At 54.8% G+C, this 26,083-nt stretch overlaps 4 protein-coding genes across 7 annotated transcripts in view; 2 read left to right on the top strand and 2 right to left on the bottom strand.

Annotated features, from left to right (window-relative positions):
* Rfx1 (regulatory factor X1) overlaps positions 1 to 89 on the bottom strand; it is a 38,430-nt gene extending 38,341 nt beyond the window's left edge. Inside the window, exon 1 of the mRNA XM_023720109.1 lies at positions 58 to 89. The gene's annotated coding sequence lies outside the window, so the exon portion shown is untranslated. The remainder of the gene's footprint in view (positions 1 to 57) is intronic.
* Rln3 (relaxin 3) overlaps positions 1 to 4,667 on the top strand; it is a 14,505-nt gene extending 9,838 nt beyond the window's left edge. Inside the window, exons 2-3 of the mRNA XM_004635533.2 lie at positions 2,263 to 2,658; positions 3,976 to 4,667. Of these exons, the coding sequence (XP_004635590.1) occupies positions 2,472 to 2,658; positions 3,976 to 4,214 (426 nt within the window). The 5' untranslated portion in view covers positions 2,263 to 2,471 and the 3' untranslated portion in view covers positions 4,215 to 4,667. The remainder of the gene's footprint in view (positions 1 to 2,262; positions 2,659 to 3,975) is intronic.
* A 74-nt stretch (positions 4,668 to 4,741) lies between these two features.
* Il27ra (interleukin 27 receptor subunit alpha) lies at positions 4,742 to 16,475 on the top strand. 2 transcript variants are annotated; one of them, XM_023720167.1, is made up of 14 exons: positions 4,742 to 4,956; positions 5,342 to 5,459; positions 7,341 to 7,498; positions 7,572 to 7,729; positions 9,576 to 9,735; positions 9,813 to 9,886; positions 11,152 to 11,335; positions 11,419 to 11,601; positions 12,591 to 12,692; positions 12,765 to 12,923; positions 14,251 to 14,376; positions 14,909 to 15,002; positions 15,160 to 15,253; positions 15,519 to 16,475. In XM_023720167.1, exons 1-14 carry the CDS (start codon positions 4,881 to 4,883, stop codon positions 15,705 to 15,707), a joined length of 1,875 nt encoding a protein of 624 aa, XP_023575935.1. In that variant the 5' UTR covers positions 4,742 to 4,880; the 3' UTR covers positions 15,708 to 16,475. The 2 variants fall into 2 exon arrangements, with proteins under 2 accessions (XP_023575935.1, XP_004635685.1); XM_004635628.2 differs by having other exon boundaries at positions 11,413 to 11,601.
* Positions 16,476 to 16,840: 365 nt separating this feature from the next.
* On the bottom strand, positions 16,841 to 25,731 carry Palm3 (paralemmin 3). Of its 3 annotated transcripts, none has more exons than XM_023720216.1 (8): positions 25,523 to 25,731; positions 22,532 to 22,580; positions 21,525 to 21,605; positions 20,929 to 21,071; positions 20,767 to 20,851; positions 19,173 to 19,218; positions 17,526 to 19,064; positions 16,841 to 17,261 (listed from the first exon to the last, which is right to left on the bottom strand). In XM_023720216.1, the coding sequence occupies exons 1-8, from the start codon at positions 25,561 to 25,563 to the stop codon at positions 17,071 to 17,073; spliced, it is 2,175 nt and encodes a 724-aa protein (XP_023575984.1). In that variant the 5' UTR covers positions 25,564 to 25,731; the 3' UTR covers positions 16,841 to 17,070. The 3 variants fall into 3 exon arrangements, with proteins under 3 accessions (XP_023575984.1, XP_004635684.1, XP_023575985.1); XM_023720217.1 differs by having other exon boundaries at positions 17,066 to 17,151; XM_004635627.2 differs by having other exon boundaries at positions 16,841 to 19,064; positions 25,523 to 25,730.
* Between the last annotated feature and the right edge of the window lie 352 nt (positions 25,732 to 26,083).

The following is a 26,083-nucleotide window of genomic DNA, read 5'->3' as shown; positions in this document are numbered from 1 at the left end:
AAAGAAAGAAAGAACTCTAGGGGGCTGGGGAGATGGCTCAGTGGAATAAGCGCTTCCCTGGCAAGCGCAAGGGCCTGAGTTCAATCCCCGGTTCTGGAAAAAAAAAAAAAAAAGAACTCTATAATAGGTAGAGAGAGGCTGAGGCCAGGCATAGCAGCAGTGAACCGCAAGTCCCAGCACTCGGGAGGCTGAGGCAAGAGGATCATCCTGACCTTGAGACCAGCCTGGGCTACATCATGAGTTCAAAGCCAACCTGCTCAAAATATATATAAACAAATAAAAAATTTTGAGGCTGCTGCCTCTGCCTCCTGAGTGCTGGGGCTACAGGCAGGTGCCATCCTGCCTGGCAAGGTGAGGGTCTTTGGAGTCTTTGTCTAACAGGTGCAGGCCCTGGGCTCCATCCTCAGCTAAAAAAACAGCAGAGAGAGACTCCAGGTTCTGGGCTGCAGACGAGGCAGGCAGGTTTCTTCGTCACTGTCCCCAGGCCCAGCATTGGGAACATGGAGAAAAGGGCAGAAGGCTGCACCCGGAGAGTCACCTGAGAAGACAGAGGTGAGGGTACATTATTCATGCGCCCTTTAGAAATGGCACGGTCAGGCCAGCTGAGTTATGCGAGGGAGAAAGGGGCAAAGGGGCAGCAGCTTCTCCCCTGAGGGTGGACACTCTGAAGTCACGCTGGCTGCCTGCCTGCACGCAGCCAACAGCGAGGCTGAGCGTGAAGAATAGGGCAGGGACAGAGCAGGGCTCCTAACCTCTGCCTGCCCTGCGTCAGAACTGCTTTTGGGGGGTTTTGAACTGAGGTGAAATTTACATCGCATCAAATGAATAATTTTTGGTGGCAGTGGTGATCCGTGCATCCATCCATCCCTCAGTCCGTCTGTCCATTCAGGGTGCCCTCAGTGCTGCTCAGCTGTACCCCCAGCCTTGAAGCCACTGCTGTAGAGCACATGCCTTCAGGACACCCTGCCAGGGACACCTCTATGGAGTCCCAAACTCCATCATTACCAGTTCCAAGGCCAGGTGCTGCCCCACCCCAGTCCCTCTTCCCAGCCCTCAAAAGCAGTTCCTCTTCCTGTCCCTGTCCCATAGATCTTCCTGTTCCAGACATTTCGTCTAAATGGGATCACACAGCATGTGGCCTGTGGGGTCTGCCTTCTCTCCCTCAGTAGCGTGGAGCAGGATTGAACTCAGGCCCTTGCACTTGCCAGGGAAGCGCTTATTCCACTGAGGCATCTCCCCAGCTTGCAAGCGCTTATTCTACTAAGCTATCTCCCCAGGCCTCTGCGTGGGGCTTTTGGGGTTTTGTTTTTTGGGATCCTGAGGCAGGAAGATCAGAAATTCAAGGGCAGGCTGGGAAGATAGCTCAGCGGCATAAGCACCTGCCTGGCAAGCGTAAGGTCCTGAGTTTGATCTCTGGTAAAAAATAATAATAATAATAAAAATAAATAAATAAATAAATAAATAAATAAATAAAAAATTCAAGGACAGCTCAAGCTACAGAGTGTGAGACTCTGTATCAAAATAAAATAAAAAACAAATAGGGTAGGGTAGGTAGCCCACTGCTCCTTGAGTTCAACCCCCAAGTACCACAGGGAGAAAAAAGTAAAAAAGCAAAGGTGTGGTTGGTGCGTCTATCATGCTAGCACTAAGCTGAAGCAGGAGGATCTCTAAGTTAGAGACCAGCCTGGTGAGATCCTGCCTCAAAAAAAAAAAAAAAAAAAAAATCAAGATGGTAAATTTAAGTTTTGTGTGTTTTCCACTAGACACTTGGACATCAGCGGAACCCAGATCAGTGGGATCTGCCCTCCCAGCTATTCTGATGCTCCAATTTGAGAACTTGGGCGTAGGTTGTTGGAAGGATTAGGGATCGGACCTAGATGGGAATCACCACAGCACAGCCTGGCCCCACAGCCTGTCTGGAAGCATTCCCCATTGATGCTGTTGGTTGATTATTTTTGTGGCCACCGTTCTACCACTGAGCTACATCCCAGCTCTTTTAAAATTTTATTTTATAACACTGAACTGCCCAAGCTGGCCTCCAGGTTGACATCCTCCTGTCTCCACTTCCCCAGTAGCTGGGATAACAGGCATTGTCCACCAGTATTGACTGACTAATGGGGGGACTGGGGATGGAACCTAGGGCCTCTCTGATGCCAGGCCAGTGCTTGCCACTGAGGGACGCGCCAGCTCCTGTTAGGTTACTGGGGGGACATGGCTGAGTCCTGTCCTGGCTCTTGCTGGCTCGCGTCCCTGATTCCGCAGAGGCAGTGTGAAGAGCTTCCGACGTCCCCCTGTCAAGATGACAAGGAGTCACACAGCATCACCCTGGCCTTAGCAAAGGTTATCGCTGGCTGGAGACGGAAAGGTCGAGCTGGCGCGGGGAGATAACGAGGTCGCCCAGCTCCCTCAAGCGCATAAATGGGCCGCTCTAGCTAGACGCTGCACCCCTGCGTCCCGGGTTTCCTTGCGCAATGGCCCGGCGCGCCCTGCTGCTGCTTCCCCTGCTACTGGCTGTGTGGATGCGGGATCCCGGGGCCGAGGGCCGGGCGGCGCCCTACGGAGTGAAACTGTGCGGCCGCGAGTTCATCCGCGCCGTCATCTTTACCTGCGGGGGCTCACGGTGGAGACGCGCGGACGCCCTGGAGCTCGAGGCCGCGGGTGAGCGCGGGCGGGAAGGCACAGGACAGAGGGGCCCATTCACCCGCCTATCCACCCTCCCACCCTTCTATCTGTCCGTGCATCCGTCTATCCTTCCAGTTCCCAGTTCCTAGTTCCTGGGCTTAGCTCGCACTGGCGAAGGCACTGTGCTTGGCCCCGCCTGTGGACATGAGGCTGAGGTGGCTTCCAAGACGCTGGACTGGAAGGGCATGGGCTTGGCTTTGCTACCTAGGAGCGACCCCTGCTCAGCACCTGGCCTTCCCGGTCTGGGCCGTCCGTTTTGGAATGGAGAACACTGTCTGAACCTTGCAGAGTTAGTAAATGTCTAGGCTAGAACAGGTAAGGGACAGAAGCTCAGCAGGAAGGGCCTGGCAAAGTGACAGGTGCTCCGGAGGATGAGGATGAGGATGAGGCTAGGTGGGTGGGGGGATGGTGAACAGATGGAGGGACGGAGGGATGGAGGGAGTGTAGAGCCAGCGGGTCTGTATTGACTGAGCTCAAACAGTGGCCCTATAGCTGGACCTGGTAGTGCATGCCTGTAATCCCAGGACTCAAAAGGCGGAAGCAGATTATCGAGAATTCGAGGCCAGCCTAAATTATAGAGTGAGACCCTGTTTCAATACAAGGAGCCTTACAACAATAGCTGTGCATCATACAAATTCTCTAGAGTCATCCCTCAGTGATCTCTGGAAAATGAGGGTACCAGTAACAGCACCCACCTGATGTAGTTGTGATTGAGAGGAATAAAGGAACTAACTCCCTAAAAAAAGAAGTCCACTTTAGACCGTGTCTGGCACCTAGTAAAATCTTAATGCATAATCAGTGATTAATAAAATTTATTCTTGCTTGTCATTTTCCTGAGCTTGTTAGAGGTTTTTAAATTTGGCATTCAGCCCTTATAAAATTTAAGGAAATGGGAGTTATTATTGCCCGCACTTAGACGAAAACCGAGGCTCAAGTCTACTTACTCAATTTTAGAGAGGCTCGTACCCAAATACATGCTTTCAACTATGGGGTCCTCACTAAATAAAGAATAGGAGAAATAAATGGCAGGAAAGTCAAGCTTAATAAGGTTGAGCTGCCAGTCAAAACTGATGGCATAAAAAACAAAAAAAAAAAGGGCTGGAGAGATGGCTCAGTAGAGTAAGTGCTTGCCTGGCAAGCACAGGAGCCTGAGTTCAATCCCCGGTTCCACAAAAAAAAAAAAAGCCTTGATGGAATTGTGACCCTGATTTACAAAGCTGGCTGGATCCTCAGCCTGAGGCCGCTGTGCAGGAAAGGGCTGCAGCCAGGCCCAAACTCAACTCTCTTTTGCAGTGGATGCCTTTGAGGGTGTGGACGGCAATGCGGACAGCCTAGCAGGAGAACCGGATGACGCCGTGGGCTCCAGCGAGTGGTTGGCTCTGGTCAAGTCCCCCCAGGCCTTCTACAGTGGCCGACCCAGCTGGCAGGGATCGCCTGGGCCTCTGCGTGGCAGCCGAGATGTCCTGGGGGGGCTCTCCAGCACCTGCTGCAAGTGGGGATGCAGCAAGAGTGAGATCAGCAGCCTCTGCTAGGCTGGGGCTGGGCGTCCGGGGACCACGGCACTGATGTCCCAGTCCTGCCACCCCAACCCCCGAGCCTATGCTTCCAGTTCCGCACTCATGGATCTGCGGGACTCTGAGCACGGCTGTGGCTTGGATCACCCCGCCTCCATCCCTGAGCTCAGACACTCCCACTGTATCCTGAGCCAGCTGCACCCCAACCTGAGCCAGCAGGGACCCTGCCCTCTCCATCTGGCCTCACAGTCCCCTGCTACTCCCTGGTCCCCACTACACGAAAGTGGCCAAAAGAAGCCCCTGTCCCCAACTCCAGGGCAAACCAGCTGCTCCTTCTCCTTTGCCAGCCCCTCCTGCCCTCTGCTCCTTCTCTCCCGCTGCCCAGCACCGAGCTGCTCTGCAGACCGCGGGACCGCTGCGGGGTCCCAGATTCCTGGATGTCATGGGCCGGGAGGGGGCGCTGTGGGCGGGCGCAGGCTCCTCCCCAGCCCCGTTAATAAAAGTTCCAAGGACTCTGAGAGTGTGTGTCACTGGCGGGGCGGGATAGGTTTGGGGGAGTTCGGCGTCCCGCCCCCGCTCCAGTACTCGGGGACTTTCCGCTGGGACTGGCTGGGACGCGCTGGAGCGGCAGCGAGGGTGGCCGGCCTCCCGTCCCAGTCTGGGCTGCGCGGCACCTCCGGAGCCATGCGGAACGCACGGGATGCCCCCCTCCGGCTGCTGTGGCTGGTAGTGGCGCTGCTCCCCGGGACTCGCGCCCAGGGTGAGTAAGTGTGGGCTGGGGCCAGGGTCTCGGGGTCGCCGTCCGCCTGGGGGATGCGATCGGGGCGGGGTGCAGGGGGCGCCCAGGGTGTTGTGGGTGGGGGTGGGGTGGGAGCCCTTGGGTGATAACAGGATGTGGCTGAGAGCGGGGCAGGGGAGAAGGTCCGCCCAAAACTGAGTGAGGGTGCCTGGCACCCCATTACTGCGCGCTGTCAGGGCCCCCCAGGCCACCACGGTGAGAAGTTTGTCCCAAGACCTGCGATGTGGGGCTGGGGGCAGAGCTGTAGGGGTGCATCCCGCATGCAAAAAACTAAGGAGGAAAAAGCAGTTCTGAGAACGGCTAGTTGTTGGGAGCATGGGCAAGTGACCACCTGTACTCTCTCCAGGCAGCGCTGGGTCGCTGCAGTGCTTCCGAGTCGGCCCCCAGGGGAACCTGAACTGCTCCTGGGAGAGTCTTGGGAACCCGGGAGACCCCGTCGTGCTGCACCTTCAAAGCCAGAAGTAGTGAGTATACTGGTGCTGTTAGGGAAACTGAGGCAGTGGACGTGAGCACACTGGGACTCAGGAAAAGGCTCTGCTCCTTCCACTTCTCAAGGGAGCCCTTCCGTGCTGTGTGGCCCTACCCTGGTCACTCTCCCTCTCTGAGCCTGCTTTCCTCTGCCCCTCAGGGAAAGGGGAGTGAAGCCCCACTGCCAGGCATTGGTTCTGCCCTTGCAGGGCGCAGGTGCGCAGCCAGAGAGCATGCTGGGTAAGGCCGAGCCGGCTTCCTCCTGGCTTTGTGACCTCAGCAAGCACGCTTACCCTCCCTGTCCATGCGTCTGGTCTCCCCTTCCCACGTGAGAGGTGATGTCACTTCAGACATCAAGACCTTGGATGTTTTTGTCATATTTCTGTCCTAAGCGTCTAGAACAGGGGCTGGCACAACACACCCTGGCTGGCCAAACAGCTGCGTGGACCTGAATGTGCCTTGTGTGAAGAGAGTAGGAAACATAAGGAGCAAATTTCACATCACATGCACAGAGGAGCTGGGTGTGGTGGTGCGCATCTGGGGAACTGAGGCAGGAGGATCATGAGTTCAAGGCCAGCCTCAGCAACATAGCAAGACTGTCTCAAAATGAAACATAAAAAAGCCTGGCAGGGGCCGGGGAGATGGCTCAGTAGAATAAGCACTTGCTTGGCAAGTACAAGGGCCTGAGTTCAATCTCCGGTTCCATTAAAATAAATAAATAAAAAAGCCTGGGGATGGACATTAGTGGTAGAATACTTCTAGGTTCTATCCCTGGAACTGCAAACAATGATAAATGTTGAATATCTCATTTACCTTTTTGAATACAGCACTCACTGGCCCAAAAGGGAGAGAATTTTTTAAAAATCTGTATTTGGTACAGGGTCTCACTATGCAGCTCAGACTTGTAGCGATCCTCCTGTCTCAGCCTCCCCAGCGCTGGGATTACACTCATGCGCCACCATTCCAGGTCTCAGTGGCCGGCTCAGCATGCACAGGGGCAGGGTTGGCGCAGCATACAGTGCTGGAGATCGGACGCCAGTCCCTGTGCTTGCCTAAGCAAGCTCTTAGTCCGCTGAGCTAACTCACTGACCTGAGAGAAAATTTTTTAATTTTTTTTAATTCTGGGACTGGAACTCAGGACTCACACATGCTAGGCAAGCACTCTAGCACTGAGCTACACCCCAGTTCCCAAACTTCAAAAAATGTTGGGGCTGGGGAGATGGCTCAGTGGAATAAGCACTTCCCTGGTAAGTGCAAAGGCTTGAGTTCAATCCCCAGTTCCACAAAAGAAAGAAAAAGAAAAATTTGTTTATTGTTTTTGCAGTACTTGGCCCAGAAAGAGATAAATAATTTAGTTTTCTTTTTCAGTGCTAGGGATTGAACCCAGGACCTTCACACTGATCTACAGTCCCTGTCTTTTTTTAATTTTATTTTTTATTGTGAGAGGTCTTGCTACATTGTTCAGGCGGGACTCATACTTGTGATCCTCCTGCCTCAGCCTCCCAGAGTACTGGGATGAAAGTTGCCTGATTCCAAAATTGCAAATCTGAACTCCAGTTTTTGCTGCATGCCTATTCCTTGTCACCGTTCTAAAGTAGAAGTGCACCTCGGCATGCTCATACCCAGGGAAGGGCCATACTGTATCCCCAGCACCCTTCAAGTGCTTTCCGTGTCAGTAGATTCCCTCTGAGCTGTCCCTCCTGCAGGCGCTGTTAGCGGGTGTGAGGGCTGAGACACAGAAACAGTTGGAGAGCTTGCTTCTTCTGGTCATGCAGCTCAGAAGCAGCAGGTCTGGGCTTTGGGTCCAGTGGAGCAGGTTAAGGCCCTAGGTCTGATTCTGGGTGTCACCGCCACTCTCCTCCCCAAATGTCCCATAGCCACATCAACAGAACCCAGCTGGTGCTGGTGCCCGCAGGGCAGAACTGGGAGACCATTTCTCGGAAGGTGCTCACCTCAGGGGACCAGCTGCTTGTCTGGGGGACACAAGGAGGACACCCTCTCTGGGGTCCCATCTTCATGGACCTGGAAACACAAGGTAGGTGGCAGAAGTGGGTGCTCCACGTGGGGTCACAGGGACCCCCCTCACCGCATGCTGCCTCCTCCCCCAGTGAAGCCTGATGCCCCCTGGCTGTTATCCAACGTGGACTTCTCAGAGGATGCGCCCCTAGAGGCCACCGTGCAGTGGCAGCCGCCCAAATGGCCGCCCCTCAAGGCCCTGACCTGTCAGTTCTACTACCAGAGGTGCCCCGAGCCAGGCTGGTTCCCAGTGAGTATCATGGGGGCCTGCAGCCCAGGGGCCCACAGAGCAGGCCCCAGCTATAAGCTTTCTATTCCAGCACTCAGGGAGGCTGAGGCAAGAGGCTCACATCGGACAATTTAACAACTTAGCGCAACGCTGTCTTTCCTCACTAAATAATCTGTGCTCCTCCACAGTCACGTCCCACAGCCTCAGATTCAACTATGTCAAGATGGCAAATCTCGGGGGGAAATGGGGAGTGTACTGCACAAGAACAGGTGATTTTTTTTCTTGGCGTGACTCCCTGAAGAACCCAGTGAGACAGCTGTGGCTGGTGTTCTCGTGGCCTCGTGTTCTCTACGTGCAGAAGTGTTCAGGCTACAGAGCACATGACAGGTTTTTGTCAACCCTGTGACCCTAATGGAAGGGATGGACCATGAGCCCTCCCCTCAAGGATACTGCAGGGGAAACATTTTATGCAGTTGTGACCCAAGGGCTGGTGACCGTCTTTGAGAATTTCAGTAAACCTCCCCTAACTTTTTTTTTACAAGAATAGAACTATTGCTGGGGAGATAGCTCAGTACAGTAAGTGCTTGACTGGAAAGCACAAGGTCCTGAGTTCAATGCCCAGTACCACGCGCGTACACACACACACACACACACACACACACACACATACAAATAGAACTATCAGATGGTTTAAGCTAATCTTAAAATAACAATAACAACTGACAAGAGTAAACACTTAAGAGAACAGCTCCTGGATGCCTGCTGACTTTGAAAAAGAAAGACAACAAGGGGCTGGGGAGATGGCTCAGTGGAATAAGCGCTTCCCTGGCAGGTGCAAGGGCCTGAGTTCAATCCCCAGTTCCGCAAAAAAAAAAAAAAAAAAAAGAAAAAAGAAAAAAGATAACAAAAACAGCTAAGCTGGGTACAGTGACTATAGTCCCAGCTACTAGGGAAGCTGAGGCAGGCAGATCACTTAAGCCCCAGAGTTCAAGGCCAGCCTGCACAATGTAGTCTCAAAAGAAAACCCGGGTATCTATTTTATAGTTGAGGAAGCTGAATCTCAGAGAAGTTATGAAACTTCCCCAAGGTCACAAAGCAAGAAAGTGGAAGACAAGTCACAAACGAGAGGATCCCAGAAAGATTGGGAGACCCAATTATGCACTTTAATGCACAACTAAGAAGTTGCCTGTCTTGTTTTTGGTTTTATGTCCTTGGTTGATAACACAGTCACTTGGCCTCATCTTACTGCAAAGGAGACTGGGAAATGTAGTCTTCATTCTTGGCAGCCATATTCCCAACTAGTACTCCAGAGTTTTTTGTGTGAAGAAAGATGGGGAGAAATGATTGGGGGTTGTCAACTGCTACAACCACAGATTTTGACACAAAACATTGCAATAAAGAGCAGAGTTGTGGAGTGCGGGTCCCCAGCATTCTGGCTTCCATTCTCAGCACCATGGGGGGGGGGCAAACTTGGTGTCATTGTGATTGTCGGTGCCATTCAGTGGAACTCTGCTACACAGATGTCAGAGCCTGGCTGTGGCACCTGCTTCGTGGCCTCCAGCAAGAACCTACCACCTCCCCCTATCCTTAGCGCTCTACCACTGAGTTGCACCCCAGCTCTTTTCATTTTTAAATTTTGAGACGTTTTGCTAAACTGCCCAAGCTAGGCTAAAACTTGGGGCCCTCCTGCCTCAACCTCCCAAGTAGACGGGATCACAAGTGTGCACCACCGGGCCTGGTCAAATTTTGCCATGAAAAGCCCCAACGTTCTGCACCCTTTGGGTCCTGGGCCCACCAGGACAGCTGGTCACCAGCTCGTGCACCCTGGGCTCGGTCCTGGGGCCTGGCTCTCTGTTCGCTTTTTCAGCTTGAGCCGGAACTGAAGACTGTGCCGCTAAGCCCAGTGGAGATGCAGGAGCTGGAGCTCACCTCTGCCTACAGTGTGCGGGGCCGCTGCAGAGTGGAGCCGGAAAGGGACCTGTGGGGCGAATGGAGCCCGGTCCTTTTCTTCCAGACTCCGCCCGCTGGTGAGGCCCCGGCTCGCCCCGCCCCCACTTCTCCTGGTCGCCTGGCTGCTCATCACCTCCCATCCTCATCCTTCCAGCCCCTAAGGACGTGTGGGTCGCAGGGAAACAGTGTGTGACCCCAGGAAGCGGAGCAGCCCGGCTGGTGTGGAAGGTGAGCTCGGTGCTCCGGTGCCCCTCTCCAGGGCGCCCCCAACAGCAAAGATGCGGACCACGGGACGTAGTCTCTGCTGCCCTCTGCAAGCGGATATGGGGATTGCGAGCAGGAGCTCACAGACAGGAGGACCTCCCGAGTAGGGGAAAGAACTTGCTCAGGATGTGGAAGCAAAACCGGAGTTCAGAGGCCTGCATCAGACGGATAAGCACATCGGCTAGCGCACAGCTATAATCCCAAGATGAGGCCTGAGGATCGCACGGTTGAGGATAGCCTGGGCAATTTAATGACTTATGGAGACCCTGCCTCAAGATAAAAAAGGCTGAGGATGTAGCTCAGCAGTGGAGCGCTTGCCTAGCATGGGTGAGGTCCTAGGTTCCATCCTCATATGAGAAGAAAAAATAAAGAAAAAAAAGTACCATAGGCCTCACTAATTCGTATCCATTGAGGATCTATTATCTGTCAGGTATCATTAAGCCCTGGATCTCACAGGCATACTGGCACTGGCTTGTAATCCCTACACTCTAGGAGGCTGAGGAAGGAGGTTCTTCATGAGTTAGAGGCTAGCCTGGGCTACATAGTGAATTCAAGGCTGGCCTGATCTCCATAGTGAGCCCTGTCTCAAAATTAATTTTTTTTTTTTTTTTTTTTTTTTTTTTTTTTTTTTTTTTTGCATTTAAGTGTTATTTAAACTTAGTACTGGGCATTTTGTTTTGTTTTCTTGAGATGGGATCTGTTGCCCAGACTGGTCTTCAACTTCTGGGTTCGAGCAGTTCTCCTGGTCTCAGCCTCCCAAGGAGGTGGGACCACAGGGTTGCTGGGCTTTCCATGTTTGTCACCCGTAAACTTTGTACTCAAGAGAGTTCTTCCCTTACATTATTTAGCCCTGTCCCAGAAACCGCATCCAAATCCCGTCTATGCAGAGAGGCCCCCCAAAATTTGGTTTCCATATCTGTAAAACAGAGCCAAATGTGCTGCTTCTCTGCTTGGTTTATCAGCCTGACCTCACTGAGACACATAGTAGGTCTCCCCATAATGAGGATGGAACCCAGGGCCTTCCCACTGAGTGCCATCCCCAGCTCCTTTTACTTTTTTATTTGAGGCAAAGTCTTGGTGAATCACTAAGTTGCCCAGGCTGAGCTCATACTTGCAATCTTCTGCCTCAGCCTCCTGGAGTTCTGGGATGACAGGCATGAAGTGCCACACCCAGCCCACCATGGGTCCTGGGTGAATGGGGGACATGAACCCTCTTGCTTTCTCCCCAGACCCCGGGGCCCTGTGTGCAGGTGAGCTACCAGGTGCGGTTCTGGGCTGGAGAGACGTTGCTGATGCAGGAGGGGGTGCCCTGCTGTTCGTGGCCTGTCCCTGCCTGGGCAAAGCAAGCCAGTGTGTCTGCTGAAGGTGGCATCCCCTGGGTGTCCTCCACCAACCTCTCTTTGATCTGCTTGGGTAAGAGGCAAGAGCCCCCTCTGCTCGGGATGGGGAGTGGACAGAGCCTTCTGAGTGGACAACAAGGACTCTCTTAGATTCAGATTCTGCGCCCCAGGACGTGGTGGTCAGCAGCATCTCTGATAGCTCTGGACTGCTGGTGAGCTGGCGACAGGGGACCCAGGAGCTCTGGGAGTATGTGGTGGCCTGGGCTCCAGATGGAAAAGACCCGGAGGACATCCACTGGATCCGGCTTCCTCCAGGGAACCACAGTGTTGTGCTGCCAGGTGAGGCCAGGACACGGGTCCCACCTATGTGAGTCCATCTTCTGTTGCTGTGACAAAGTCCCTGAGGCTGACCCTTAGGAAGAAGAGGGGTTGACTTGGCTTACAGTCCAGATGCTCAGTGTTGTCATCTGCAGGCTCTGGCAGAGTCCATGGCCACCACCAGGGGCCACTATGGACTAAGCAGCCTGAACTGGAGGATCAATGCCCTGAGACACAGAGGATTCTGGGTGCTTCTCTGCTGCCCCTGGTGGGCTCTAGCAGTACTGAGCCTCAGTTGTTCCTGGTGGGAAGGACTCCCTCCCTCCATCCTCCCACCCTCCCTCCCTCCCTCCTCTTGTTCCTTCCCTTCCCTCCTTTTTTCCTTCTCTTCCTTCCTCCTTTCCCTCTCTCCATCTCCATTCCTCTCCCTTTCTTTTTCCTTTTGTGGGAACCCAGAGCCTTTGCACTGAGCTACATTCCCAGCCCTAGTTTTGAAATTTTGAGACAAGATCTCACTAAGTCTCTCAATGCCCAGGCTGGGCTGGAGTTTGGGCTCCTCCTGCCTCAGCCCCCCCAAAGTGCTAGGCTGGTCTTGAACTTCTTGGCTCAAGCAATTCTCTACCACAAGCCATACTGGGGACTTATTTCTTAACACTATTTCCTGGCTGGCTTTCAGAAAAGAAAGAAAATTTCTTTTCTTTTTTGAGGTGGTATTTTGAGACAGGGTCTCACTATGTAGTCCAGGCTGGCCTCAAACTCCCAGCAGTTCTTCTGTTCAGCCTCCTGAGTGCTGGGATTACAGGTGTGCACCGCCATGCCTGACCTGGCTGCCTTTCTTCTACTGTCTCTCTTCTGCCCTGATCATGTCTCCTGGGGTCACTTGCTAAATAGATGCCTGGCGCTCGTCTTTATCCCAGGGTGTCCTGAGGACCTGGGGAAGATGGTGTCCATTGAGAAATGAGCGGGGAGGGAGAAGCAACCCTAAACAGCCTTCTTTCTCCACCACCCAGGCAATTTCACCAGAGGGGTGCCCTATCGCATCACGGTGACAGCGGTCTTTCCTGAGGGCCTGGCGCCTGCTCCCTCGGTCTGGGGCTTTGGAGAGGAGCTAGGTGAGAACAGGGCTGGAGGGTGCAGAAGATTCCTGGCACCTGGTGGATCCTGACCTGCTGTTTTCCCCACAGCACCCGTAGAAGGCCCAGTACTTTGGCGGCTCCCAGATGACCCCCTGGGGACCCCTGCAGTTGCATGGGGAGAGGTCTCCAGGCAGCAGCTCCGGGGCCACCTCACCCATTACACCTGGTGTGCACAGAGCGGCTCCAGACCCTTGGTCTGTGTGAACGGTGAGACTCCCCTTCCCGAGCCCCCTAGACCCAGGCCAGCCCCTCCCTGATGCCCAGGGCCCTCTGGCTGCCTCTCTGCCCTGGGGACACAGGTGACATCTACTCCCTGGAGGAGGGTGACTTCCTGGCTATTGATGTAATGGCCTCACTGCGCCATTAAAACTGAAGACTCCAATCTATGTGTATTGATGTTGAAAGACATCTGTCATATTTCATTATGTGAGCAAGATGGAAAAAGTTCCAAAACTCTGGAGATGACTGCCTTTTTAGTATTAAATGAGCTCACGATCAAGCAAAGCCAAGCCGCAAATATGGAAATAAATTTCTTTCAATGCCAATAAGGATTATAGGGTTGCAATGTGATTTCCATTTTTATTTGTATTTGGTTTGTGGTACAGGGATTGAAGGGCCTTTGCACTGAGCTACAGATCCTCAATCTATTTTTTTTTTTTTTCAGGTAGTGAGACAAGTTCTCACTAGGTGCCCAGGGTGGGCTCACACTTGGGATCCTCCTGCCTCAGCCTCGCTGAGTGCTGGGATCACAAGTGTGCACCACTAGACACTCGTGTGTCACAGTTGAGTGTTCTACAGTACATGTTAGGCTCTGAGCAGGTGGTTGGAATATGGCCTGTATGAAGCATTTGTTTTGTGTTTTTTTTTTTCCGGAACCAGGGATTGAACTCAGGCCCTTGCACTTGCCAGGGAAGCACTTAATCCACTGAGCCATCTCCCTGGCCCTATGAAGCATTTGTTTTTTTGAGGTGAGGGCTCATTATGTTGTTCAGTATGGTCTTGAGCTCCTGCAATCAAGCGATCCCCCTGTCTCAGTTTCTACAGTAGCTTGGACCACAGGTGTCTACCACTATAGATACTTTTTTCTCCCTTATTTTCTCTATTATTATTATTATTATTATTATTATTATTATTATTATTATTATATGTGTGTGTGCGTGTGTGTGTGTGTGTTGCTCAGGATGAAATCCAGGGCCTCCCAAATGTAAGCAAACACTACTACTGAGCTCCACCCCAGCCTGGAGGTGACCTGCACACAGAGATAAATCAAACAATATCTAAGAAGTATTTCAGATGACGATCTGCGCTGAGTAGAGAAGCAGGGCAGGCAGGTGGTGCAGGTGGGCAGGGATACAGTTTTCAGTGGAGGGGCACTCAGTGAAGGCCTCACTTTGGAGATAGCATTTGAACATAGACTGGAGGAGGGCCCAGTGTGGGTGCCTGGGGGTGGGTGCTGTGGGTGGGTGAGGCCGGTGTGTGCAAAGCCCATGTGGTAGGGAGCGCTTCCCTCCCTTGTACTTGTCCTGTTCCTCAGTGAGCAGCAGCACGCGGACTATCACTCTACCTGGCCTCCCCGGGGGACCCTGCAAGCTGTGGGTCATGGCGGCCACCATCGCAGGACAGGGCCCCCCTGGTCGCAGCCTCCAGTTCCACCTGCCAGGTAGGGCCTAGGGTGGGACTGTCTGCTTCACTCAGGGGAGGGGACATCTGGAGCCCTCATCTGGGCTTCAGGGCAGGGACAACCTTGTGACTTGAAGGGGTGGATCAGTATGTGAAGGGTTCTGGGGACTGAAGCCAAGTCCACACGCAAACTGTGCACATCTCTATGACTGTGATGCATCCCCAGCCCTCACTATGTAGTTCTCACTGGTCTTGAATTCACTATTCAAGGCTGGCCTTAAACTCCTGGCAGTCTTCCTGCCTCAGCCTCCCGAGGGCTGGGATGATACACCTGCAACACCAGCAGCACTTCGAGGGGTATTTTGAGTCTAATGCTGTTGCACCCTACCAGGCCCCTGATCGCGACCTATCAACACTGCCTTATTTACAAACCCCACCCCTCCACAAATGTCCTAGCCCCGCCCACTTATGAACCCCACCCACTCCATCTCCCAAGCCCCACCCCATTCACACGCTTTACAGCTTCCTTAAGCTTCTTAGTGACTAAAATTTTTTTCCTCCCCTCCCTTCAGGGAATACTTTGAGCTGGCAAATCCTGCCCCGAGTGCTGGGCCTGTGGGCCTTGCTCCTTCTGGGCTGCTGCCTGGGCCTGGCCACCTCTGGAAGGTGAGGTTGGGGTGGGGAGTTGTCTCGAGGTTTTGGGGGCAGCCACTGGACATTAGCTGGACTTTGGAGCCTCAGGACTCTGCAGATTTTGCGCATTCTGAAGCTTGGACAGTGTCTGGAGCCCAGGCTCCCTGCCCTGACCTTACCTACCCACCAGGTGCCTCCACCTAAAACACAAGGTGTTGCCCCGTTGGGTCTTGGAGAAGGTTCCTGATCCTGCCAACAGCCATTCTGGCCTCCCCCACATTGAGGTGAGCGAAAGAGCCTGCCTGGCAGGTGCAGTGGTGCGTGCCTGTGATCCTAGCTAAGTTGGAGGCTGAGGCAGGAAGATTGCAAGTACTAGTCCAGGAAAGGCAACTTAGACCCTTTTTCAAAATGAAAAATGAAGAGCTGGGGGTGCAGCTTAATAGTAGCACACCCTTAGGTGCTTGTGGGAGCTCTTGGGAATTAGGGGAGTCAGGGACAATGAGGGCAGTAGGGAAGGGAGGCGATTTCAGCCACATCTCTTCCCTGCAGGTCTCACACCCTCAGCCCCCATCCCTTGTGGATGTGCCCATCCTGGAGGTTGAAGAGATGGAGCCGCTGCCACCAACGGAGCTGCCCCAGGCCTCGGCCCCACTCCACTCTGGGTATGAGAAACACTTCATGCCCACAGCAGAAGAGCTGGGCCTTCTGGGGCCATCCAGTCCCCATGTGGTGGCCTGAGCCTTGTCCAGCCCGGAGCTACAGGATAGACTGAGGGTACTTATGCAGGCGCACCCTCCCTGGGATGAACCCACCTGACAGATGAAGACCCTGAGACCAAGCAAGCCTGAGCCACTTGCCAGAGGACACCCAGTCAGGAAGAGCAGGGATTGGGAAACCAATGGAGAGGGGCCCAGCCTCAGCAGGGAATGCATGGGGGGCTGAGTGTGCAAAGGAAAGTGTGGTGCAGCAGTGTGTCCTTCGGCTGGAACAGAACCACATCTGGGCCCAGTCCCACCCTCCCCTGACGCTGGATCAGCCATGGACTGAGTTCTCACAATGGAATGTGGGCAGAAGTGACACGGGCCAATGTGGGGGGGTGGGTGAGTCTGAAACACTGCGTGGAGACTCCTCCACACTCCTGCTGTGAGCTGGAACATACCCGTGCTCATGACCCAGCTTTGACATGTGCAAGTGGACAAGGACGCGAAGAGTTTCATCCCTCAGGGACTGTAGGTCAGAGCCTGAATCCTTCAGTGCCCACATGGAGCGACTGTGTGGATCAGACCCTAAATTTCCCAGTGACCGCATGGATGAGTCAGAGCCTGAATCCTTGAGATACCACGTGAACAGAGCCTGAATCCCCAAGGAACTTCCAGGATCAGAGTCTGAATCCCTGAGTGACGGCATGATCAGAAACTGAGTCCCTGAATGACCACATCAGTCAGAGCCACAATAACCTTGTCTTTTTGCTACCGTAGCTTGAGATGATTTTGGTACAGCAACCAAACCTGCTCTTGGTTTTTTGTTTGTTTGTTTGTTTTTTGTGGTACTGGGGATTGAACTCAGGACCTTATGCTTGCCAGGCAGGCGCTTATGCCCTTGAGCTATCTCCCCAGCCCCCAAACCTGTTCTTGCTGACCCATAATTTTTTTTTTCCATATTAAATAAAAATATATATATATTTTTTTTTTTTTTTTTCTTTTTTTAAATCGTGGTGCCGAGGATTGAACTCAGGACCTTGTGCTTGCCAGGCAAGCACTTACTCTACTGAGTTATCTCCCCAGCCCCCAATTTTTTATTCCAGAATTAGGCCCTCCGTTTCCTAGATCACAAGGTGAATCTGTGCTGACGACACACCCATTCCAGCTGTCTTGAGTGTTTAAACATTTTATTTTCAAGTATAAAGGCTTGGTCACAGAAGGGAGGCGGAGTCACAGGCAGTGGGCAAGGGGTCTGGAAGCCCAGGCATAGGCAGGGTGGGCCGGCTGGCTGCTGGGTGCCACGGCCAGTCCTGTGGTGACCTGTCTGCGCCCGGGACCCTCTGCTGGATGCCAGGAGGCGAGGTAGCTGTGAGAGGCACTGGGTGGGGCGCGGCGCAGGCTCACATCACCGCACAGCACTGGCACGTCTTCTGCTTGGGGCCACTCGCTTCCTTAGCCTCAGCATGGGAGGTGGGTTCAGGCTGCCGGGTGGGGGCATAGGTGGGTGCAGGGTGGGCACTGGGGTTGGTGCTGGGTCCCTCTCGCAGAAGCAGTGGCTGGCTCTCAGTGGGCTGGTCTGGGGCTGGGGTCTCTGTCAGGAGTGAAGTGGCATCCCCAGGAGGGCCCTGTGCCTCAGCAGGAGGTTGGGGTGCTCCCCCCTCCTCTTCTGGGGAGCCTTCTTGCTTCTCTGTGACCTCCAGCTCTGGTGCCAGCTCCTGTGTGACCCCCAGGGGTGCCTCCGTCTCGCTTCCCTCCTCGGCTTGGGATTCACTTCCCTCCCCCGCTTCCCTCTGTTCTGTTGCACTGTGCAAGTCCCGGCCCCCAGGTGTCCCCTCTGCTCCCAACAGTTCCTCACCTTCTTTTCTTTTGGTCACCACGGGCTCCTCACCTTCTGTCCTTTCTGCCTCTGACAGCTCCTCACCTCCTGTCGTCTTTGTCACCAAAGGCTTCTCATCTCCTGTCCTTTCTGCCTCTGACAGCTCCTCATCTTCTTTTTTCTTGGTTACCATAGGCTCCTCATCTCCTGTTGTCTCTGTCACCAATGACTTCTCATCTCCTATCCTTTCTGCCTCTGACAGCTCCTCACCTCCTGTCATCTCTGTGACCAATGGTTTCTCATCTCCTGTCCTCTCTGCCCCCAACAGTTCTTCACCTTCCTTTCTTTTTGTCACTACAGGCTCTTCACCCCCTGTCCTTTCTGCCTCTGATGGCTCCTCACCACCTGTCCCCTCTGTCGCCAAGAGTTCTTCAGTGATCCCTGGCTCTTCATTGCTACCTTTCTCCTCTACTCTCAGGGGCTCCTCCCCTCCCAGTCCCCCAGCCTCTCGCTCTTCCCCCCCTCCTCTCTCTGCTTCCAGAGACCTCTCTTTGCCTGCTCTCTCTGGACCTGCTGGCTCCTCAGCTTTCTCCTTTGCCCTCCCCTCGCTTCTCTCCTCCTCCGCTCCCACAGTTCCTTCCATCTCTACTCCTGGCTTCTCTATGTGTCCCTTCTCTGCCCTCAGAGGCCCATCCACATCCAGCTTCTCGACTCCCTCTTTCTGCTCATCTACTGTCCCCTCTAGCTCTGAGGATGCCTGCCTTCCTGTACTTGTCCCCTCTGGCAGCCTCTCTGCTCTGCCCCACTCTGTCCCCTGGCTCTCCTCAGCCCCTTTCTCCCCAGCTTCCGCAGGCCCCTCTGCCCTCCTCTTCTCTGCAGCCCATGTGTCTCCACCACCTCCTCCATCTGTCCCTGGTGGTCCCTTGACAGCCTCCCTGCTCCCCAGAGGGCCCTCTAAGCCCTCCATTAGCAGCTCCTCCCAGTCCTCACTGACTGTTACCCTCTCCACCCAGATGAAAGAGCCCTCATCCCCCCCAGGTCTCCCCTGCCTGTCAGGCTCCCTGGCACTGGACCCCGTGCCCCCCAAGCGCTCCTGGAGCCCTGGGTCACCACTGCCCACCTCCTCCAGGGCCTCGGGGTCACTGCCTCCTAGCCCCTCCCAGACCACTTCCACAATGCCTCTGTCCTCCCTCACCCAGGCTGGGAGCTCAGGGCTGCCAGGCCCCTGTCTGTCTCCCATGGCTTCAAGCACCACCTGCTCTACCCTGGCCTCCAGCTCGGGGCCAGTGGCACTCATGGCACAGTCCTGGGGCCCCCTGAGCCCCTCCCACACCACCTCTACCACATCCCCTCCTTTGGCCTTCACCATGCCCCCCTCTGCCTTGGTCCCTGTCCCTGGGCTCCGCCGCTGCTCCAGAGGTGGGCTGGGCCCTGAGCAGGGGCCATTGGCTTCTTGAGGGGACTCGCCTGCTCCAGGTACCTGCCTTGGGGCCCCCTCCAAGGGCTCAGAGTGGGACTCTGGGGACAAACCCATGGGCCCCATCGGCAGGGAAGCTCTCTTGTCCACATCCGCCTGGCCTGGTAGAATCAGAAGAGGGGAAAAAAGGGAAAGAAAGTGAGGATGACCAGCTGGTCATGCAATCTGGGGGTGACCTGAGCCCCACATCTAAGTTCTCCAACACTTACCTGCAGAAACTGCCTCCATGATGGGCTGGGAGAGAGGACGGTGACCCTGTGGAGATGACAGAGATAAGGTCAGGCAGGCCTCACTGCACACCAGGGCCCCATCCCTGCTGAAATACCCTCAATGGCTCCATGTTACCAGTAGGACCAAACCCCAGATTTCATCTAGCCTTGCATATTGTCCCATCTCTATCTGATCCAGGATCCCACACACAGTGGGTGTTTCAGCCATACTCCATGCGTGGAACTAATCTCTGTACCAGGGGCCCGCTCTGCCAGCTGCTGAAGTTACCTTGCACAAGGGATTTATGTCACTCATTCTCATTCAAAGTATGTGTGTGCGTGGGTGGGTGTATATGAATGCTGGGTATGGAACCCAGGCCCTGGCACAAGCTAGGCAATTGCTCTACCCCTGGGCTGCACTGAAACCCTTCACTATTGGGTCTTAAATTCCAGTGAGGAGAGGTGGGAAATACAGGGGAAGAGGACTGTGGAGAGGGGGCAGGAGGCAGGGGCTGGAGGGCAGGTTTCCTCCTGTGGGGAGCAGAAATGGAAGGGTCTCTTACAGAAAAGGCCAGAGTGACCCCTCAGAAGTGACATAAGCCAGCCAGCAGTCTCAGGTAGGGCCAGCATGCCAGGCAGAGGAGACAGCAAGTGCAAAGGCCTTGGAGCTATAATGGGGCTGGGAAAGCTGAGCAGGGGCTGCAGTAAAGGGGCCAGTGAGTGAGAGAAAGACGGGCCCAGAGTGGGGGGTGGGCTGAGAAGCAGGCTGTGTAGGCCAACCCCGGGGTGTCCTCAGCCCTGTGACCCTGCCTTCCTCCTTCTAGCCCCCTGCCCCATCTGTGCCTGGACTGTCCCTTCTGCCTTAGTAGTGCCCTTGCCCTCTTGTCTGATGACCCCTCTCTCAGCCTGGATTCATTTTAGATGTCTACCAGCAAGCAGTTACTCATTTGGTACACAGGGTTGAAGCCAAGCGCTTCACACTGAGCTCCAGCCGCAGGCCTTTTGTGTTGTATTTTCGGGAAGTCTTGCTAAGCTGCCCAGGCTGAGCTCTAATTTATGGTCCTCCTGCCTCCGCCTCCCAGAGTGCTGGGATGACAGGCAGCTCACCCAGCCAGCCCACCCTGAACTCCCAGGCCCTCTCAGACTCTGCCCCACCTCCTCACTAGGCCTTGAGCCTCAGCTACATCCCGCACGTCTCTAGAATTTCCACATTTTCTTTCCTTTCTTCTTTTATTTGTTTTCTCTAGACAGGGTCTTCAAGCTGGTCTTAAACTCACTATGTAGCCCAAGATGGCCTCAAAATGATAGTGATCCTCCTGAGTCAGCCTCCAGCATGCTAGGATTACAGGTGTGCGCCTGCACACCAGGCTCACCCATATTAACAAACTTCCTCCCTCCCAGGTACTGATGCTCAGAGGCCACTGCTTCCATCCTTGAAGCAGCAAATCCAAGTGCTGTTGCTATGTCCATTTAAAGATGGGGAAACTGAGACTGAAGCAGGGAAACGGCCTTGCCCAAGACAATACAGAGTGCGTGTGGACCCCAAGGTCCTAGTTTTAGCCCTGCTGACCACGCCCCTCCCCACACCACTTACCTGTTTGCGCCAGGAGGGCCTGCCCTGCGGCCGGTGCTGGGCACCTGTGGACGCGCTTTGCAGCAGCTGGAGCTGGGACTGGAGTCTGCTGACGAGAGAGGGATGCTGAGAGGACACCCCAAGCTCAACCCTACCCCCCAACCAGCCAGGAACCGGGCTCACGTGAACAAGCTGTCCTCCAGGTTCTGGATGCGAGCCTGGGCCTGGCCCTCGGGAGATTGGGGGTCCTGGGCTGCAGGGTCCCCGGGCTGATCTGGCCCCTCAGAAGTGCCGTCCATCAGCCAGCGCTCGCGCAGGGATTTCCTCTGGGCAGGGAAGGAACACGCGCTGGGCACAGCCCCGCCCAACAAGGGTGTCCCCGGGCCCCACGGACACCATCGGGATCCGCGGCTGGCCAAGGTGCACGCCACGGGGCCTCCTAGCACTGCCAGGTTCCTGGCCCACTCTCAAATGCCCACGCCCCCGGCTGTCCTTCAACCTTCCAAAGGAACAGGCAACGATCCCAAAGGTGAAGCCAATGTCCCTCCCTATGGGAACCCCTTACCCAAAGCTGACCTAAGGCACCCCCAAAATGAGACAAAACCTCACGGTCTTAGACTCTTCCCAGGGCAGGACAATTGTCCCCACTGTCACACCACTCCTTCCATCAAAAGGCTGGGAATGACGCCCCCAAATTTGGAAGAAACCCCTATGGTCCCGCGAACCGACTCATAAACACCCCCACTTTGTCTCCCGTCCCGACCGGGCGGCACCCCCACCTTGAGCCGTTGCACGCGGAGCTTCTCCTCTTCCAGCTCGCGGCGCGCCGCGCGGATCTGCTCCTGCAGCCGCTGCTTCTCCTGCGCAGAGCACCGGGGCTGGGCGGGGCCTCCCCTCCACGGGGCTCCCTCCACCTCCACGGGGGCTCCCGGGCTCCAGCCCTGCCTGGGGGCACGGGGGAGGGGCCGCGGAGGCGCTGACTCAGCAGCAGCCTGGAGGGGGCGGGGCGGGGCGGCCGCGCCCGGGATGCTGCGGAGGCCGCCGCGCCCAATAGGGGTCCGTGGAGGGGGGTGTGGGGCGGGGCCTTGGTGGGGAAATCCAGTCGGAGGGGATCCCCAGACCCCGTTCACAGAGATGGGAGGGGTCTACATTTGGGGATGCAAAAGAGGGTGTTAATCTGAGACGGGGTACAGGGGGAACCCCATAGACTGGTGAAGAGGTGGAGGAAAGAGAAATGGGGTACAGAGATGCGACCAGAGAGATGGAGTGTCAAAGTAGGGGTCAGGGAAGTGGGGGTGCTAATATGGGGGCAGGGAAATTGAAATGCTCAGGGGGGCTAGGAAGTGGGGTGTAGATGCAGGGCGCTGAGAGTTCGGACGCTGAGAGAAAAGTCAAGGATGGAGGCCCACATAGAACCGAGGGGCGGAGTCCGCAAAGAGGCTGGCTCAGAGGGTCCCTAAGGAGGAGTCTAAGCTTCAGGGACTTGGCTGGGGCTCCGACCTGGGGTGTCTGGAAAGTTAGGACTGAGGGAAAAGCTTCAGGAGCTGCAGGTTCTGGGCGTGCCGGGCCCGCAGCCCCACCATTCTGGGGGAGCAGAGAGCAGAGGAATGGGGAAGGGAGGCTGAGGTTTAGTGGGGCTCCCTGCCAGGGCCGGAGCTGATGAGGGACACTGCTCTCACTGGAGCGCGACTCTCCCAGGTGGTGGAGAGGAGGAAGGGGCAACAGGGATCAGGGAGGAATTGGGGTTCCCAGGGCGGGACCAGTGCTCAGGGAGGGCGTCACTTACGGCGATGACCTCCAGCCGCTGTCGGTAGAGGGAGCTCTCGGCCACCGGTCTGCAGGGACAGGGACAGGGACAGGGACCCCAGCCCTCAGCGCCTTGGCTCCTGATCGCCCATTTCTAGGCCCGGAATCCTGGGCCACCCAGCACACAGAACCCAGTCTCGGTCTCCCATTTATCCCTGAGGGGAGCCTGGGCGGAGGGCGAGGGTCTAGTTAGGTGGAACAAACCGAGAGTGAGTGGTTAAACTAAAGTGCTTCCTAGGTCTGAGGTCCCCTCTCTCTGTCTATTTCCTCATCAGTTAAATAGGTAGTGATAGCTTGAAGCACCCCCACCCAACACAAGTATTCACACTGGAGAAGATGTAGCGCTCTAAAATAGTACCGTAGTTTTTACTCATCAAAATTAAAATAGTATCATGATTAGCACTATTTATTATACCATGGGAAGTCTGTGTGTAGAAATTCCAATTCTGGCAGGCACAGAGCATACTACGTGTCTCTGGGCAGCCTCACACTCTCTCAGGGCCTCAGCTTTACCCAGGATCCTTTAACAGCTTGGACAGTGGGGGTAGGGGGAGTGTGTGAGGGAAGCTGGGTAGAGAAGTGGCCATCTGTCGCCATGGCTACCTTGAGGCCCCTCCTCCACCTGGCCTCTGGGAGCAAGGGTCACTGGGTCATGCTGTCCAGTCCCGGACTCTGCGCTTCAAGGAAAGGGACTCATGGTTTAAGGTTTAACCTGAGATCTCCCCCATCCTTGTGTCCCCCCTTCAGTATTGTACTAGATGGGGGGCTGAACCCAGGGCCTTTGTACTGAGCTACATGCCCAGTGTGTTTTCTATTTTTTATTTTGAGACAAGGTCTAGTTAAGTTGCCATGTTGCGCAAGCTGGGCTGGAACTTGAGATCCTCCTGCCCCAGCCTCCCAGAGTGCTGGGTTGCTGTTGTGGATCGTAGTTCCTCAGTCACTATTTAGAAAATGACATCTATCTGCCTGTCATCCTGTCACCAAGGTATGGGCACAGATAAATCTTCAAGGGCACATCCATTTGTACTGAGCCCTATTGAGAGAGCCAGGTAGCATGGTCCTGTCATTGCCCCAGCAGTTCCAGCTGGGACCTCCCAGACCTTATATATCTCCTAAGTGCCCTCCCTGCAGGACTTCTGGGGGGCTCCCCTTGCCCACTCTGATCCCAACTCCATGGCTAACATCCACCCCCAGGGCTGATATTTCAAGGTTCAGCCAACTTTAGCATGCAAACCAGGGGACTGATCCACTCCTCCCCAGGAGGTAGTAATATCCCCGTTTGACAGGTGAAGAGACCAGTACTCTGAGAAGTGGCAAAAGGCACTGTTTAAAATGCTTTGCAAAGCATCAGGGTGTGGTGGTGCACACCTGTAATCCTAGCACTCTGGAGGCTGAGGCAGGAAGATTATTGCACGTTTAAGACCAGCCTGGGCTGCAAAGTGAGCTCAAAGCCAACTTGAGCTGTACAGTGAGACTTTACCTCAAAAAGGCAAAAAACAAACAAACAAACAAACAAAAACAAAACAAAGCAAAAAACACCACACCTAGCAAGCTGGAAGTGCTGGGTTCGGTCTTCAGCACCAAAAACAAAACCTAAAAATCCTTTGCAAAGCTAGGCATAGGGGTGTACATCTATAATCCCAGCACTTGGAAGGATGAGGCAGGAGGATTGCTTGTGAGTTTGAGGCCAGCCTGGGCTACAAAGTGAGTTCTAGGCCACCCTGAACTGCATAGTGAAACCCTGTCTCAAAAGGCCAATAAATAAATGAATAAATAAATGCTTTTCGAACCCTGGCACATGCCTGTCATGCCAGCACTGTGAGAGGTTGACACAGAAGGATCTGATATTTGAGTCCCTCTTGGGCAATGCAGTAGGATTCTGTCTCAAAATAAAAATGTCTGGGTTTATAGCTCCTCAATAAAACACACACACACACACACACACACACACACACACACACGCAAGCACGTGTATGCACACACTTTACCTACAGCAACTCATTTTGTCTTCCCTATAACTCTAGGAGGTAAAGACCTGTGCAAGGTCACACAAGAGGGCAACTTGAAGTCCTCAGCTCCCAAACCCTGGAGGCACACTGCAGACAGGGTGGGGGGTCCTTAGGAACCCCCATCTGATCATGAGAGGCCAGAGGTTGGCCTGGGGATCCTGATCTCTGTTGGGACAGGGGACTGGAGTTTGCTTTGTACTGGGGTCCCTAAGGGAACCCAGGTTCCCCACTTCTGTGTCTGCCTCTGGGGAGCACTAAGGTCCCCAAGATGTAATCTCCCAGCCTCTTCTTCACTGGGGGGGGGAGTAGATCGGGTTCCCGTTGCTGGGCAACCACGTGTGTAGTTGGTGAATAATGCAATGCAGGACCCAGAAGGGCGAGGAACAGAATTGGGGTCCCATGGGAGGAACCCCCTTTTCTAGGCCTCTTCCCAGGCTTTTGGCACCTTCCTCACCCTCTTACTTTAAAATGTCTGTCATGCTTGAACACTACAGCTCTACGTGTGCACACACACACCCTGCTACTGCCTGCATTTCTGCCAGTGAGCACTTAGCTGGTGGCCACAGCCCTAGGACCACTGAGAGCAGATGGTGGCCACTTCCTTTAACTATAATCACCCCTTTGCAATTCTTTTTTGCAGTTTGGAAGATGCTGATTTCTCTGTGGACCTCAGGCATTGATGGGGTGACTTGAAGACTTTGGGACTCTCCACCTCCCAAAAGTGTAATCGCCCTATACCCTTGCCTGCCAGAGAAAACCCCTCAAGAATGGGAACCGAGAACTTGTATGTCCCATCCAGCTCTCTGGGGAAGGGGGCTTTGGAGACCCTAAGGGCCTTCACCTCCTTTCCCTGCCCTTGCAACCCCTGGAAGAGGCTACTTAGGGTGCTGGGCTTCTAGGCAAGATCAGCGTGTTCCCAGAGCCCCCCAGCCCCACCACCAGCCCCATGTCCGGACACTCACATGGGTGTGGCCGGAGCCCAAGCCTGGCTCTGCAAGGCCATGTCCGCCCAGGAGCACACTCTGCCCGAGCGCAGCGCGGGACCGCTCACCGCCGCCTGAAGGTGTCCCGGATGGATGGGACGCTGGGACCCGGCTGGCGGGAGGGGGCCCAGGGCGGCACCGGGAAAGCTGGTCTGGCTGGTTTGAGCGCCCGGAGGGAGGCGGAGGCAGCCGGTCTGCTCAGTGGCGAGGGGGCTGGGGCCGGCTCTGGGAGGCACTATCAGCTATCGGATGAATTATTTACTAGCCCCAAGCCTGCTGGCTGCACTGCTTGGTCCAGGCAAACACACTCTGGCCCTCATGGTCAGGAAGCAGGCGAGGGTGACCCTGGGCCCTCAGGGAACGCACCTTTGTGTGGCATTCAGACAATGTAGAGGGATCAGGCAGTGACTGACCACCCAAAGCCACTGTGTGCCAACAGTTCTAGGCCCGGGGCCCACGGAGTGGGGGCGTCATCCAGCTGGGACTTCCTTAGCCAGCCATCTAGGTCCTGGGGGCCCTGGGGACACTGAATCCATGTCC

This window comes from Octodon degus, unplaced genomic scaffold (genome assembly GCF_000260255.1).
Source record: "Octodon degus isolate 3935 unplaced genomic scaffold, OctDeg1.0 scaffold00073, whole genome shotgun sequence".
In the NCBI taxonomy this organism is placed as follows: Eukaryota; Metazoa; Chordata; class Mammalia; order Rodentia; family Octodontidae; genus Octodon; species Octodon degus.
The sequence above is the reverse complement of the archived record's forward strand: the minus strand, read 5'-3'. Positions and strand labels throughout refer to the sequence as shown.